The 15523-nt window shown below is 35.7% G+C and overlaps 1 protein-coding gene across 1 annotated transcript in view; it reads left to right on the forward strand.

The window, feature by feature from the left end:
• ADSS2 (adenylosuccinate synthase 2) overlaps positions 1–14405 on the forward strand; it is a 32131-nt gene extending 17726 nt beyond the window's left edge. The window contains exons 6-13 of the mRNA XM_031592752.2: positions 2739–2846; positions 3073–3154; positions 4472–4598; positions 6952–7106; positions 7931–8055; positions 8662–8759; positions 13466–13615; positions 14352–14405. Of these exons, the coding sequence (XP_031448612.2) occupies positions 2739–2846; positions 3073–3154; positions 4472–4598; positions 6952–7106; positions 7931–8055; positions 8662–8759; positions 13466–13615; positions 14352–14404 (898 nt within the window). The 3' untranslated portion in view covers position 14405. The remainder of the gene's footprint in view (positions 1–2738; positions 2847–3072; positions 3155–4471; positions 4599–6951; positions 7107–7930; positions 8056–8661; positions 8760–13465; positions 13616–14351) is intronic.
• Positions 14406–15523: the final 1118 nt, after the last annotated feature.

Genomic DNA, 15523 nt, shown 5'->3' on the forward strand with positions numbered 1-15523 from the left:
CTCTTTTGTCCTGCAGTGGCTAGTAAAATGTTATATTCCAAATGAAAGGGTTTTATCTAGATATTTTGCCTTCTGAAAAAGTTCCTGGTTCCCAGATTGACTCATAAAAAAGGGTTCCTGCTCCTTAGCATTTTCATTGATTACAGGAAATATGTTGCTGCAGATCTACTTTTAAAAGTACCACTTTACTGTCTCCAAGTAACTAAAAGGTCTGATAGCACTAATTTTAGTTTCTCAGGATGCTTCAGTTTTAGAATTGTGTTTCTATTTCTTAGTTCATGTTCCTACTGACTCCCTGAGGATTTTGAAAGTTTTAGAAACTAGATGCAATGTTTCTTACACAATTTCCAAGTAGCTCACTAGTTCTTGGGAATAGAGAAAGAGCTGGCAGACTTAAATGTGAAGAGTCTACAGCTGGCAAGTAATGTAGGACTTCCAGGGTACTGGTAAATTTAATCTCTCTACATGGATGAGAAGCAATAGTCTTCTGTACTGAGACCTGTAAAGCATTACCATGACAGTAACCTTTCAGAGTGTCTGATTTGGGCATATCTTGCTTCACACAGGCTGCTATTGTGCGTTAACTCGTCAATTGATCTTTAGGTTGGGTCATTTTCACACTTGACTGTGCTGTACCAGCTGTCTTGTTACCTGTTCTGTTAGGAATCAAAAAGCAAACAGAGTATGTGTATATATATATATTTTTTATGAGTCTGTATTTTCATATCAGCTATTCTAGAAGAATGACTGTGGAGTGTAAACTAAAACTGCTATATGGTAATATCTGATTTAAAAATACCAAGAGTCACTGAGCTACTTGTGAGATGGAGCTATTTCATTAGTCAACGTTAAAGATTATAAGGGAAAGCGAAGTAATGAACACCTTCATGAATTAATTTATTTAAAAGAACTTTGGCCTCTAAAAAAGTTACATTTAAAGCTAAGAAATTTAAGCCACTCTTAGAGGTGCTGTGTCTGTTCTTCCTGTTAGCCTTATTATGTTCTTGAAGTTCTGCAGTGATCATACAGTTCCCAAACTTATTAAATCTTCTGATGGATAAAAGCATTAAGCTATCTACTTCCTCCAAAATATTAAGGCTAACTGACTGTAGTGGGGGAAGTATTTTACAGATTGGCTAAGCACAGGATCTCAGAAACTGATCATTGGAAGGCTTCTGCTTGTGGGAGGAAGAAATCTGGAAGAGATCGCTAGCATGTCTAACTGTAGGTTTGACTGTTTTGTATGCTATGTACAAAACATAGCATGTTTTTTATTAAACTTTTCTGTTTAACACTTCAGACTTGAGTACTATAAATAGTAAGTTTAATTTTTATCTGAATATTTCTGTCTGTTCAGATGTAGTTTCCCTTCCAGAAAGGTTGTTGAAAAGGTAATCTAATAGAGAAGTATATATGCTTATACAGTTTTTTAGTATCAGTAAATACAGTCTTCTGAAAGCATAACTCTCATGAATTGATCTGTCTCAATAAATAGAAACCAACTCCTTTTAAAAAGTTATCTGAGAGGGGAATGAATTGAGGTGGAGGCTAGAGTCAATTATTTAAAGCCATAATCTTATGATGTATTTAAACAATACTGTGTTAGGCAAAGTTGATTGGAATGTCTTACATATTGGACTGCAGACAAATGTATCACACCCTGAGATCAATCTAATCAGAACATTTGTTGGTTTGCTTTTTCCAAGGTTACTCTTTTGAATCTACTTCAAGCTTGTAATGGTCTAGCTAAAAAGAATTAAGTACTGATCATGACTGTATTTCAGTTTACTTGCATATCAGTTGCTACCTGCTACCTTTTAATATAGAGTTTAGACATGACCTTGAGAAGCTTGTACCTTCTACTTATGGAGAAAAATGGAGTCTTTCTTGAATTGAGTTATGTTACAACCTTCAAGGCAGTTTAAAGGAATCAAACTTAAATTTGATGTTCTTGCTGTTCCAGTATCAGCTGGAAAGATCCATATAATATTAAACAGTAAAAATCAGATTTTTTTCAGTATTGACTTTATTCTTTATAATGATACACGGCAAAGATTTATTTTGCAGTTTTTCAGGTTATCACTTAATTGATATCGGACTATTGCTCATATTAAACTGGTCAGCTTAAGAATCAGTAGGTGGGGAGGGATAAGAGCAGGAATTTAGTATTCAGAATCAGCAACAGTTGGAAAATGTTTCTCAGACATTTTTATGTATGTACAGCATATTTGTATGTGCAGCATTTTGGGCACCAATGTCACTCTTAGATGTTCGACATCATTTGTTTTCCAGGCTCCAACTGAGACTTTCAGAATTAAATGAAGTATTTCTCACAAAGATTTGAACTCAATACTGTTCGTATTTTTCTTTAGCTCTTCATAAAATAGGCATCTTGGAAGGAGTAAGGTTAGTTTCAGTTCATGGCGTTTCAGGATATTGTTCTACAATTTGCTTCCTTGGGTAGAAAAATTGGGATTTGTGTACAAATAGATAAAATTGATTGAAATACTTTTGTTTTCAGTGCAGTAGCTTTTTGTATGTAGAATGTGAACATCTTCATGCCTGTGAGCAGTGATGTTCAAAAACTGTTAACTACTAAAAGTATCTGGTGTTTTTAGATGTTTAAAACAAGGTTCTCAATAACCACATTTCATTTTATGCTAGTGATGTATTAAATTTAAGGAAAAAAACAGCGTAGTTTTATATCAATCGTAATTTCTCTTACTATCTTTTCAAAGTTTGGGAACTACCAAAAAAGGAATTGGTCCAGTATATTCTTCAAAAGCAGCTCGAAGCGGACTCAGAATGTGTGATCTTGTATCTGATTTTGATGAATTTTCTGAGAGGTAACTTTTGTATTTTAATGCATGTTTCAAGCATAATTTTTAATTTGTGGGTGTGCCCTCGTGTAAACAATTACAGCAGGTTGATGTTTATTTATAACCCATTCTGCTCAAAAATGATTTAATTTAACAAAATAATTGTGGATAATTGTGTCTGTAGATCATAGGGTCGGTGGAGGTAAGAGAAGGAAAACAAATGAAACAAACCTTGATGACTTTTGTTTTCCAGATTCAAAGTGTTAGCCAATCAGTACAAAGCAATATATCCCACCTTAGAGATAGATATTGAAGGAGAATTGAAGAAACTCAAGGTAAGCCTCTTTCTGTCTGTTTAGTGATGTAGACACTGTATGCAGTTACTGATACATAAATCTTGAGGTGACTGACTCTCATTCTTCTGTGATGAGCTAAAATACCTATCATAGGAAATTGATATTTACCCATTTAAAAAACCTTCTAACATCCTTGAAAGCACCTTTGACACCCTGCTTTATGCAGCATTTTAAAACTCGGTTTCAAGTGAACTATTGTAAATTTTAAGAAGAGGTCTTATTTTGAGAGAATTATTATTTGGCTTTCGCTTACTCAGACATACTGGCTAGAAAAAACAAGCATCAAGGTTGTAGTTGGGAAAGGCACAACATTGGAACCTTATGAACTGAAGTAATAAAGCCTTAAGGGGGAAAAAAAAAGGCTTTTTTCCTTGTTGTTAGTCGGTAGGTTGATAGCAGCAGAAGTAAGGAAGCCTGATTATCAGCAAACAACTCTTGTGGTTAAATATGAAATCTGATTTGATTCCCCCTGCACCCACCTGAGACACTTGTGAGATTTCTCAATTGTGTTGATTCTCTTATGTCTAATAGTACAATTTCAGCATGCGATGTTCTTCTTTGTCTTCTCTTTTCTCAGCATTTTAAGAGTTTAATTTTCTGAGATATTTTCTTACCCCTTAGAGAATGTCAACCAAATTTGACATGACTTAAAATTAGTGAGGTATTTGTGGAACAGAGGAGGGCATGCACAGTTACATATGTTTAATTCTTACAGAAAATCAGGCTGAAGAAATCATCCTTCTCCTATCTTTAGTTAGTTTAGAATCGAGTGTGTGGGAGTTCTTAGAACTTCAGCTTTGTTCACCTTAAATCATATCTGTTGAATTGAAGTACTTATATCAATATGTAGGACTAAAAATCAGTTTCATTTGTACATGTTGTAGTGGTTTATAGTTTACATAATGCACATTAGGTTTACAGAATACCTAAAATGCAGTGGTAGGATGGAAAAACACGTAGTTGCAGCTTGAGGAAAATTACTTGCTTTTAATACAGTATGGTGGTTATGCTCAAGCTTGAGTATTTCTAAGTATTTAAAATTCTTAAAGAAATTGGATTTTCTTTCTTTTTTTTTTTTTATTCCATAGACTCTGTATGTTCTGCATATGTAAAGCTTGAGTTTAATATTCTTCCTTCCCTTGTTCACATATTGTAGCGTATTTCTTTAGCATTTATTTTACATCTTTGCATTTGCTTTTCCTTTTCAAAAAGAAGTGAGAGTACAAACGTAAGCACTTACACCCTGATTGTCTTTATTATAACAAAATTATAATATGCACTACTCTTATTCTTTAGGCCTACATGGAAAAAATAAAACCAATGGTAAAGGATGGTGTTTATTTCATGTATGAGGCTTTACATGGACCACCAAAGAAGATCTTAGTAGAAGGTGCAAATGCAGCGCTACTGGACATAGATTTTGGTAGGTATAACCCTTCTGAGATGCAGGTTGCTATACATTTGTTGCTATATATTTTATATAGATTCAATATAAACTCCTCTGTGCATACCTGTTCTTGTGGAATAAATGTTTTGTATTCCACAGGAACTCTACTCTCTGTGGTTACCAAACAATCAGTGGAAAAAATAATGTTTTTACATAAATACTGTCAAGGAGCTCAAGAGTTTCCCAAGATCATTTCTAGATTGTTTCTCACTCAAAGTGACAGTAAGGATTAGGTGATAAAATTATTTTTTTACAGAGATTGTAACTGGTACTTCAGTGTAATGTATATTTCATGCAAAATAGCTCACACGTCTATAAATCTTAGGAAAACACTTAAGAAGGAAAATGGAGGTCTCCATAATAGAGAGACAAAGCATGTATGCAAAATACTTACAGTACAGCTCATCAAAAGCCAGTGTTTTCAACTGCATATAACAATGTTTCACTGTTCTACAATGCAAGAAAAGACACTGAGAATCTGGACTGTGGTAAGAATGGTTTTCATATAGGCGCAGGAAATGCAGATCATGTCTGAAAATCATCAAGTGTATCTGTAATATTGACAGAGTTATATGGATTTTATCCTATCTGTGCTATGAGAAGCAGATTGACACAGGAATCTCTGTTCTCTCTTCAGACAGGTATTTCCAGTCGGTTGGGCACTTAGGTTGACAACAGTCAAGTCTCAGTCAAAAAATTTGTTGATATTAAATTTGATTATTGATTGTTCCTGATGAGGCTATTTTTTGTGCGTTGTTGCAGAGAAGTTTTAATACCAAAACAAATGTTATAATTGTGCATGTCTGTAAGTGCAAAAGATGGTAAATCCATAGTCTTGCATTTCTGCCACTTTTCTGAAGCCTGTAATGATGCTTGCACATGACTCTGCTCTATGACTGTGTCTGATTTTCTGTATTTTAAACACTGGGTGAGGATAAACCACTGTCAATTTACCAATCTGGGAGCTGAAAATGAGCAAGAACTACCTAATTGACTCCAGCTGTGACATGCACTAGCTGTAGAATCTGGCAGTAAAGAGAAATTCAGCTACTCTGTCACAGAAAAAGACGCAGACTTAATTAGTGCTTGTGAACTGCTATTGTGAACATAACATTACGCACGTAAACCAGTGTCTTTCTCTACAGAGATTTGAATTCAGCAAAAAAAAAAAAAAAACAAAAAAAAAACCCACCAACCCAAAGCTAGATATACCTGATGGTAGGTACGTAGTTTGTAAAACCTTACTGAGCAGTTTCTAATTGCTTCCATTTTTTTGTACTGTTGTATTGCCTTGTCTTGATTGTTCTTTACCCATCTCTGACCCTTACTCTGGAGAAAAAAAAAAAAAAGAAAACCAAACACCTGCAGCATGAGGTAGGAAGCTGATTTTTTTAATAGGAAGTTTAACTCTTTTAGCTATATTTTGTTATCCAGGCTGAAGGCTGAATATTTAACCAGAGACAAACTAATCACCAGTCAACTAGATTATATTCTAGAAGTTGGGTTGCTTTTTCTTTATTAATTCCTTTATTTTTTATTTCACTTGTGGCAATCATTTTTTCCAATTGATTTTTTTAAGCAAAACTCTTCTTTCCAGAATTCTATTCCTCCTTGTGACTACTTAGCATTATATTATGTTGACCAGTTCATAGAGCGTGTTATTTTTCCGCCAGAAGTATAAAATGATAAACCTATATTTTCTGACCTTTTTATATCGTTTTCATATTGATCTCCTTTCAAATTTTCACATTGTTTTAATAGTGAATCTATTTTATATAACACGAGGCATGATTTCCTGGAATCTTATTCCAGTTTTTGACTTGTATTATCATTCAGAATCATTAGATTCTGCTTTTGTACCAGTTGGAATCACAGATCTTCAGATCATAGAATTACAGAATGGCCTGGGTTGAAAAGTACCACAGTGATCATCTAGTTTCAACCTCCAACTGTGTGCAGGGTCACCAACCACCATACCAGGCTGCCCAGAACCATATCCAGCCTGGCCTTGAATGCCTCCAGACGTTTAAGTACTTGGAATTCTGATGAAGTAATGACAAAAAGGCTCCTAAAGTGGTAATTCTATTTCACTGTTTTAATAAAGAAGGATCAGGCAATGTACATAGAATCTAAGAGTTATTAAATCAGATTGACTGCAAAATACACATAGTGTATATGGTGTTGGTTTTTTCTATTTTTTATGTATTGTAGTATCTAGGTAATTGCAGTGTTCCAGTGATCCTTACCAGGTTTGACATGTAAAACCTGTTAAAAACAAACAAACAAATGGTGTTTATGTGATTTTTAAACTCAGGTTTTTTTTTAATAGGCACGTACCCGTTTGTGACTTCATCAAACTGCACAGTTGGTGGAGTTTGCACAGGTCTGGGCATGCCACCGCAGAACGTTGGGGAAGTGTATGGAGTTGTGAAAGCATATACAACTAGAGTTGGAATTGGTGCCTTTCCTACAGAACAAGATAATGTGAGCATTATTTTCCTTTGGCTTGACGTATTACTGAGTTAAATAACTCATTGTGTCTGTCTTACATTAAGTCAGTATTGCTTCTAAAAAAGATGATTATGTTCAGATATCTCATTCTTCCAATTCTGTTATTTATGTGTTTCTTCCTACTCAGTGTGTCATAATGACTAGAGTTCCTATGTTTGTTGTCACCAGTAAGCTGAGTTCCACATTACTGTTTCTGGTATAAGAATAGCCTTGATTGTAAGAAACTGTAATATAGTTCTCTTCATTTTCAACAGAAAGTGTTTGGGCAGTGAGCTGAAGCTTTTGGGATGATTAACAAAATTTCTTCACTTAGGGGATGGTGAGGCCCTGGCACTGCTGCCCAGAGAAACTCTGGGTGCCCCATCCCTGAAGACGCTTAAGGCTGGGTTGGATGAGGCTCTAGGCGGCCTGAGCTGGTGGGTGGCAGCCCTGCCCATGGCTGGGAGTTGGAACCAGATGGTTTTTAAGGTCCCTTCCTATCTAAGACATTAAATGATTCTATCATTGTAAACTGTGCTTGCGAGACTGCCAAATCTGATTGACAGCTTACTAGATCTTTCTGTGGAATAGAAGGCTAGAGCAGGAGGAATTTTCTAGAGACTTGTTCAGATAGCATTCTCTTGAACGGGGAGTAGGATTCTGTATTTCTGTTTTCATTCTCAGCTGGCAACTTTGTGAAAAAATAGGGGAAAAGTTTTAAAGTAATTTATGGTATTATAAGATGGCGTTAAAATATATGATGCAGATGTATGCTTCCTGTGAAAAGAGGCTCATGTAATAGTACTACTCTTTGCTAGGAAATTGGAGAATTGCTGCAAATGCGGGGTAAAGAGTTTGGTGTTACCACTGGTAGAAAGAGAAGATGTGGCTGGCTGGACCTCGTGCAACTCCGATATGCCTACATGATTAACGGCTTTACTGCGTAAGTTGTTTTGACAGCTTTGCTGGCAAATTGACATAAAAATTGTGATATGTTACAGATTACTCTAAACCTATCTAAATACATGCTTTACTTACATTGTCCTGTTTTTCTTGTATCTTGTTCTTGTCACTTAAAATACCATGCTTTGGTTTCACAGCCTGGTGTTTATACAGCCAGTGTTTCATAATTTTTATATTTTCACTTTAAGATAGGGACATTTGGCATATGACGAGCAGACAGCAACAGGCATTGTGCTATGAAACCAAGTTAAATGAATGGTTATAAAGTATCTTGGTAGCGTTCTGGCCAATTAAAATTCTACCACTTACAACTGTAGCCCACTCAAGAATGCTCGTTGTTTGAATTTTGCACTTTCCTTCCAGTGCTAGATCTAAATGCACAATCAAAAGGCTGCTTTTGTTGCTTTTTTAAGCCGCCAGATAAATGAATGGTATAGTGTCATAGAGGCTGTTTTTCTATGGGAAAAAAATGATTAATTGCAGTGTGCTCATCGTGCAGGAGTCAGTTTTCTCCTGTGTTTTTAAAATGTGTTGAAAGTTGAGAGGAGTTAAAAACATATTTAAACGGAGTAACGTTCCTTTATAGATTGGCTCTTACCAAATTGGATATCTTGGATGTATTTCCAGAAATCAAAGTTGGTGTTGCATACAAACTAGATGGTGAAGTCATACCTCATTTCCCAGGTAAGGCTACTTGTTCAACAGTTTTAGATATTGCTGAAGTGTAACCTGCTAATTAAATGCATTGGACTTTTACTTCTAAAATTTATCACAGGAATTTGTTACTTCAGCACTAAGCCTTCAAGGTCTTCTGAGATACAGTCTGCACCATACCTGTACTGCAGTGTTATTTGCCTACTGGAAAGACCATCTAAAACGTCTGAAGTTTAAATGTTACTTGCTTTAGCCCTTTCCTTTGAATCAGCCTGCATTTCCTTTGGGCTATATCTGAAGCTATTAATTCCCATCTTCCAGCAGGACAAGACTATTTAGATGTGCAGTGAAACAGATGAGGCTACTGTTCCAGCTGAAAAGCCAGATAAAGCCAGATCTTTTGTGCATATTATTTTTTAACAAATCAGTATCCCTTAACTCACAGAGCAGCCAGTAAGTAACCAGGCACACCTGCACAATGGAAAAGGGGAAGGGAGGAGAGGTACAAGGAGGAAATAAGCAGTTAGTTCTGGAGAAAACAAGACTGTATTTCAGTGCAGGAGCAGCATAGCATGATGGAAACTATAGTCCCTCTCTGGGGAGGACAGTGGTCAAAAATATATCTGGCTGCTAAAATTTTTAAAATACTATTTTTTAGGTAACACATCTTTTTCAGTTTTCTTGTACAAATATTCCAGAAAAAGGAAGAATGTTGTTCAGTAGTAAGAATTGGGCTTTCTGGTTTTCTGATGTTGTGTATACATACATTTTTTTTATATAGTTGCTATCTTGGGGTTTGAGGCTGGTCAGAGATAATAAAAAGCAACTCAGCAAAGACTTTAGGTAGTTTACATATGTAATTATGTATAAAGACATAAGCAGTGATCTATCAGAATTCCTTGAAATTAGTATGTCTGGGGAAATTTGTAGTTCTGTTCTTCCGTGTGCTTGAGGGAGTTCTCTAATTGATTTGCCCTCTGTAATCTTCAAACAGAAGTGCCTGCTAAAATATGAGTACATATTGAGTAACACGATGTGTGATTTATTCAGGAAGATTAGTGGCCATTTTGTACTAAACCAGGAAATGGTTTTCCCCATGTAAGACTCGAATATTGTTTCCTTGTTATCTTTTCCAAAAAATAAAGGAAACTTTTGTACTTGAAATTGCCTTTGAACATTATGGACATCCAGTGTGCATTGGAATTGAAGACTTCCCCATAGATACTCATCTGTAGCCCTGTCATCTAACCTGAGGATTATTTGTTCTGTCTTATGTTCAGGAAAGAAGACATCCTTTGGTGGTCCATCATTAAGGATGACTTAAGTAGATGGCCATGCTTTACAGAATGAATACTTAATTCAGTGATTTATATATATATATATATTTTTTTTCTATTCACTGTGTCTCAAATGGGACCAGAATCTTGTTAAGGCTCTTGAAGGCAGACTTTGCTCCGTGCATGAGCCCATGTAACAGGAAGCTGACCTTTGGCCACTGCAGTACAATATGACTCATCTACCAAACAGTATTTTTATTCTTTTAACTGATTTAGCTGTTAAGATTTCAATAGAAATGTATTAGAAGCTGTTATCTTTGCTGCTGGCATGTCTTCCAGAATTGTCAGGAAGGAGTTTGAGCTGATCATCCCCTAAGCTGGAAGATGCTGTCTCACACAGTGCCCTGTGTTCCCCATCTCTCTCTCTCACTGCTGTACTCTTCAACGTTTGATTGTGTTTTCTGAACCTATGCTGCAGGTTTTTTGTAACACCAAGCCCTAGCTCTTTGTAGGAAAGCAAAAGGTAACTGTCTTCTCCTTTTGTTTTACAGGCTCTTAGGTATTTCTTAATTTGCTACTTTGATATTTTGAATTCAACGTAGAAAAGTTCTTGTCTTGAAATCTTTCACTAGCAGAGTATTTCTCCCTCATTTCCTTCCCCACATCTCATTTTCTTGGAGATGTTGATTCTTCATGTGAAATGACTGTCTCCAAATTAGAAGCGGAGCATTAACATCTCAGGAAGAAAAAAAAAGATGCTTATTAAATAGATTCTAGATTTTTCTAGCTGGATCTGAGAATTGTAGGAATCTTTTTTACTTTTTCAGGTTAGATTTCTGTGGTCAATTCATCACTTGCTGTTAAGAAAGAACTAATTATGTCTTAGCAATTTACATCTCATCATGTCAGCTTGTAAGTGGCTCCTGGGATGGAGCTGGCCAGTTGTCTTCCTGCCAGTTCTGTTTGCTTCTATGAGCTTAGAGAAGAAAGATAGCAGTCCCTACCAGCTGTAGGATGGTCCAGATTAAAAGCAATGTGAAAACCACAGTCTAGTCCTGCTAATGCTTCCTGTATAAGCTCAGGTACCATTTAATTTCATCACAGATGCAACCTCTTGCTCAGAAGACTTGGAAAACACAGATGATTAAACATTGGGAGAGTATTTTTAAGAAACCTTTATTTCATACTTGCTTTTTTTCTTGTGCTCTTGTCTTGAGCGTTTACTGGTGATTGCAGAGCCAGGATGCTATGTTAGGTGCACCTTTCATCTGATCTATGTGACTGCATGTTCATTTTCTGGAAATGGCTGAAGGATCTTCTACGCTGAGATCCTTTTACACTGATGCCAAGATCCCAAACATCAGCTATTCTTTCTCAGTTGAGAAGTAATATCACACCGCGCTTTCTCAAAATTCAAGTATCAGACTACCAGCTGTCATTATATCTGTGCTCTCTGTTATCTAATCAGCTGTTAATAAGGAGTGTTCCAGAAAGCCTGAAATATGACTCTGCTCAGAGAAGAACTGGGAGAAATCTAGATGGTTACTGTATCAGGTCCTACACTGAGCTGAGTTAATGGTTCATTTTTACCTCACATCTTTTACCACGTCTGCTGGAGCAACATGAGAGAATCACTAGGAGCACCAAGAAATTTATCCCGTCTTTTTCTTCCTTTCTTTTGAGGAAGTAAGGAATTGAACTAAGAGTAATAGAAGAATGTAGGTGAGATTAGGCTATTCAGTTCCAAGTGATTTCAGCCTTCTCCTACCCATCTTAGTCAGTGAGGCTTCAAAGTAAAACTGAACTGCTTGTAGGCTTCCAAGCTGGCACCTTATTCTGGACCATCTGCAATGCCTGGAGATGGGTGTGTGGTTTTGCACTTTAAATATAGCTGTTTTACAATTTACCAGGGCAGCACACAGCAGCTTAGTTGTTACTGCTTGTCACATAAAGGAAAGTGCTCATCCTTGGCCTTTACAATTAGATATCCTTATTGTTCTTGCCTGCTTGTCAAGGCTAACTCAATTCCAACAGAAAGTGTGCATTTTTTCACTATTCAAGCTTTGAAATCAATAGAACATAGCATGTGTTCTTTGCCCTTACTCAAAAGGGCCTAGTTCATAGAGGCTTTACTTAAGACATCACTGCTTTTGAGCACTCACATTCACCAGGACAAATTATTCAATAATTTGGGCCTGGGTTTGTTGGCTGCACACACACTGCGGGGGAAGGTTAGCTGTGATTCTGTATTTGCATATTTATTATGCCTTTTGCACCTACAACACCTTCCCAGTTTGACTGACTGTCTTTGCAAGAGTGACTTGATTGGGTATCTGAGAAATGGAGCCTAAGTAAAATTAATTACGAGGTCTTTGGTAGAATGCTGCCTTCTTTCAGGAAGGCTAGAATATTGGTACCCTCCATTTTTTACCAATGTGTCTTTGATATCGTCAAGTTTAACATTTAGCCAGGTTTAAGGCTTTTGTTTTTTGCCTCAGAGTGTCATTTCAATGCTCATATTCAGAAAATTAATAGAATGATTCAGTTCCAGAATAACATGTTTTTCCAGGGCTTGAGATCACAGGATTCATAATTGATGGACATCATTGTAGCAAGGCATTAAATGACTGACAAAATGGAATAGGGTCATTGGAAGAATAGGGTCATTTCTATTATTCTGGGAAGTAAGTAAAACAGTGGAATATGTGACTCCACCTTTAGGTCTGCAGTGGTGATTTGATTGATAAATTCTGTCCCTTCACACTGCTGACTATTATGGTAGATGCTGAAAGGTTCTTTGTACATCTTTTGCATACAATGATACCAAGAATAGAACATTCCGTGTCTGATCAAGATAAGTGCTGTGGGCTCTGCTGTAGAGGACTGGTGATGTTGGATACCATGTTGGCAAACTACCTTTCTTCCAGTATTCTATATCTAAGACCCTTAAGAACTGAATTAGACAAACTATTCTGTTGTAAAGTTTTGGGGCATGGCAGTTATGTTCTGTATAAACAGTACATGTTTATTACTATGTTTATTTAATAAAAAGTATATTCCTGTGCCATTTAAAATACGTACTTTAACTGTACAGTACTCACAAACTGGTACATAATTTTTGCTTTTACATCAACCAAATTCCTTCATGAGAGAATTGGGTCTTAATATTTGTGTAGCAAAAAGAATGAACGTTTTGAGGAAACAGATTTCCTGAAAATCACGTTTTCCGATTTAAACAAAATATATGTGACTGTTAGTACTAGAATTCCAAGTCTTGATAGTTGTTTGGATTTGCTTTCTTTGCTTATATTAACAAAAAGATATGTGTAAGCACCTTTAGTGTTGGCATTGTACTTAGAGAAAATCTCTTCTTATAGGCAAAGAATAAGAAGCTTATATCTACATGTTTAGTGATAGAGAATGTATGAACTTTGTGGATGTATCTTGTTTGCTTTTCAGCCAACCATGAAGTCTTAAGTAAAGTAGAGGTAAAGTATGAGACACTCCCAGGATGGGATACAGACATATCAAATGCAAGGACATTCGATGAGTTGCCTGTAAATGCACAGAACTATGTTCGTTTTATAGAAATGGAATTAGGTGTTCCTGGTAAGTAAGGACTTATTTATAAATTTTTCCCAGCTCCATGAAACTTATCTTTCATGCACTCTGTCTTAATGAACATTCACTGTATAGAAAATAGAAACTGTTGTACCTGGTGATACTTGTAATTACTATTTCACTACTTTTTATTGATCTGTTTGTCTATTGGATTGAAAACTTTCAGAAGTTACAATAAGCATCCTTTCTTTGGCTTACGCTGTAGCTCTCATTCAACTGACATTCTTAGAAGTTAAGCTTAAGTGTTTTTCCAATTGGTTATAATAGGGATGTAGTCCTGCTGCCATAATGCAGTCAGTGAAACTACTGGTGTACTAATGAGATAGTAAATATGTGTGGCAGTAGGAGATCGTAAGCCAACAAATCACGTATTACTCTCAAGCTTTCTAATAAAGATGATCTGATTCTATCCAAAGCTGGGAACAGCATTGAGGCAAATCTTTACTTTTCTAACAGTTTCTGTATTTTTTTTTCTTATGATCTGGAAAACAGACTGATTCATTACAAGAGCCTGAAGACCTTTCTTGCTTTTCCAAATTACCAGTGCATTCTTACTTCACAAACACTAGATGTAAATATAACTTCTTAACCTACTTATAGTATAATATTTCTCTTTGTAGCTATAGAACTAAAGATCTTAAGTGTTTAAGAAGTTTGTATCTTAAGCTGCAATCCAATCTTGCTTTGTATTCTTATAATAAAAATTTACTTTTCTCTCCTGCAGTTAAATGGATTGGAGTAGGGAAGTCCAGGGAATCAATGATCCAGCTGTTTTAAAGATTTCAGATGCATGGAAGAAAGCACACTCCTCAAAAGACTGCTCATTCCTAAATGCATTAGTAGCCCGCAAAGCAAAGATGTTGGAAAGATAGTTTTTTGCATGGAAAGAAATGTTAGAGTTGATATCCTTAAATCAATTGTTACTCCTGAAAGAGACTTTAACTTGAACCTGTATCTGTTCTTATTCAACTGCAAATTCCAGGACATCTGTTATTTGTTCAAGGTGCCATCATTTTTTTTTCTTTTTCTAATATTAGTTCATAATGTAATTCCTGTTTGGAAATCTAAGGTATCATTACTTCATGACTGTTTGTTATCCTCTCTGCTTTTGGCGGTGTTACTTCCCTGAAATTTTAGACAGTAAAAATAATGCAGTTTTGCACAGATAGTTTTACATCCTCATTATTTGTATTCCTTATGGCTGCTCTTGTGAGTGATTAAAGAGAGGGATTCTGATTTTGTAATGCTATAAATGCTGTCTAAATTATTGTGTGATCTGTTTTTTTTTAAAAAAGGTGTGATGCCAAGTTTTTTTTTAGCTGTATAGCACAGAAAACTGAACTCTTTGTAACTCACAGAGGACACTCAAGTGTTTACCGGAAAGTGTGCTCGGGAAGTTAGGAAATCGATATTGTAAAAAGTTCATTTGCGATTATTAAAGAACAGTTCTGATTTTTGAGTTAAATGTTTTATAATGTTACTTTTTTTAATTATTACTTTTAAATCCCTGCACTTATCTACTTCCAAAGCATGTATTTCAGCAAACTGTTTCTCTAATTAAAAAGGGTTATTTTTGGTGAGAATTCTTAATGTTCTGATGCCCTTTTAAACTTTTTTTAATATAACCAATAGAAGAACTTTTGAGAGCTAACAAAGCACAAACAATTTTGTAATTCTAAATTGAGATGCTTTAGAAATAACATTAAAAATATTCTGTGCATTTGTCTTCGATGTGGAGAAAATAGTAAGCATTTGCCTTATGACATAAACATATTTTATCTTACTAGTGTTGGAAGATGTTTCAGAATAATTTTCATTTATAAGCATTGTGATATAATACAAAGAATCTGATTTCTTTTGGCAGTAACCCAAAAATTACATGTTCCCGTTCCAGAT

The sequence above is a fragment of the Phasianus colchicus genome, chromosome 2 (genome assembly GCF_987193195.1).
Source record: "Phasianus colchicus chromosome 2, bPhaCol1.hap1.1, whole genome shotgun sequence".
Classification (NCBI taxonomy): domain Eukaryota; kingdom Metazoa; phylum Chordata; class Aves; order Galliformes; family Phasianidae; genus Phasianus; species Phasianus colchicus.